At 40.0% G+C, this 1,389-nt stretch overlaps 1 protein-coding gene across 3 annotated transcripts in view; it reads right to left on the minus strand.

Annotated features, from left to right (window-relative positions):
• The window catches only part of herc4 (HECT and RLD domain containing E3 ubiquitin protein ligase 4), a 32,782-nt gene that overhangs the window by 11,368 nt on the left and 20,025 nt on the right, over window positions 1-1,389 (minus strand). For all 3 annotated transcript variants that reach the window (XM_015381060.1, XM_015381077.1, XM_015381069.1), the window contains 3 exons: window positions 1,196-1,320; window positions 1,045-1,104; window positions 837-948 (listed from right to left, as the gene is read on the minus strand). In XM_015381060.1, coding sequence (XP_015236546.1) covers window positions 837-948; window positions 1,045-1,104; window positions 1,196-1,320 — 297 coding nt within the window. The remainder of the gene's footprint in view (window positions 1-836; window positions 949-1,044; window positions 1,105-1,195; window positions 1,321-1,389) is intronic.

Raw genomic sequence — 1,389 nt, forward strand, 5'->3', positions numbered from 1 at the left:
CGGCCGCAACAACGCTTTTATTGGTTCCGCTATCGGGACGGAACCAATAATGGCGAGCGGGTATTTTTTTTAAATAAAATAAAACAAGGTCAATTATAAAGTTTTATTTAGATTACAAAAATAAATCATAATAAAAATTAACCGTATTTATGATGTTTTAAAAATTAAAACCTACGAAAGACAGATTTAAGACATTTTAATACCAGTTAAGGCCTTAGTTTTATTTTGAAGAATTTAATGCCTTTTAAGACTTTTTAAGGACCCATGGGAACCCTGAGAGAAATTATTTGAATCATTTGAGGACTAAAAAAATTGAAAAGTCTGGGAAAAAGAAAAAAAGAGGTCTTCATAGCAACCGCAAGATGCCATCTACATGTTGAACAGTTGTTTGGGAGGGATGATAGGGAAAATAAAAGGGCCTTTCTGTTAAATATACATTAATGGGAATGGCTGGGGATTTAAGTTGGAATAATAACAATACATTTTATTTAAACCTGTATTTCTTGACCGTCTAGATCAATTTACATCTAATTTATAAAAAAACGTAAGAGATGCTTTTATACCTGATAATTCTGTTAAGTACGGTTAGGATGTGTGATGCTGTGGGCCTGTTTCTCTTTAGGTGCAGGGAACTATACTCTGATATACATCACGACAATTGAAAATAACTCTGGCAGAAGGTTTTAGCAGAACATTGTTCCTAAACATGGAACCAAATAGAGGCAGAAACAGTTCACTACACACAGAAATCAAATCCCAACACCTCCACCCTGCAGGAAACCTTTACGCTGAGATGATGAGAATCAGGGAAGATCTAGAGAGACGTCAGCACCGACCTGCTGGGAAATCTTTGGATGGTCTTGTTGAATCAGTCTGTGGAGAAGGAGGCGAGCCGCGTTCATATCCACCCCAGAGTATTTACTGCTGGTACAGAAGTGACCTGGATGACTGAGGAAAAAAGACGGGCAGAAGGTGGATGTTTTAAGTAATGGTGTTTACAGGTGGCCCGACGCCTAAAACACACTCAGCCTAAAATGTTTTTACCTCGTTGACAAAAACGATCCGTTGAGGCAGCTTGCAGAGGAGAACACCAGGTCGATCTCACTGCAGCAATCAGAAAGAAGCGTTAATTAGTGCGGTGACCTTTAGCTGCAGCGATCTGGAAAGCAGACGGTTTAAATGGAGAGGGCGTTACTTGGATACGTCTGCTGGGAGTCTTCCCGCGGAGTGATTCAGCCATTTCTGTACAACGTCCTCATTCAGGGTGCAAATCTTTCCTGAAAGGTTCTCCATTCTCATATTGTCCATATCCTGAGGGTCCTGCAGTTAAATGAAAAAGAAATACAGCAGCTGGTTAAGGCCCCGTCCACACGAAGTCAAAACGAACAC

This window comes from Cyprinodon variegatus, unplaced genomic scaffold (genome assembly GCF_000732505.1).
Source record: "Cyprinodon variegatus isolate N-32 unplaced genomic scaffold, C_variegatus-1.0 Scaffold11, whole genome shotgun sequence".
NCBI lineage: Eukaryota > Metazoa > Chordata > Actinopteri > Cyprinodontiformes > Cyprinodontidae > Cyprinodon > Cyprinodon variegatus.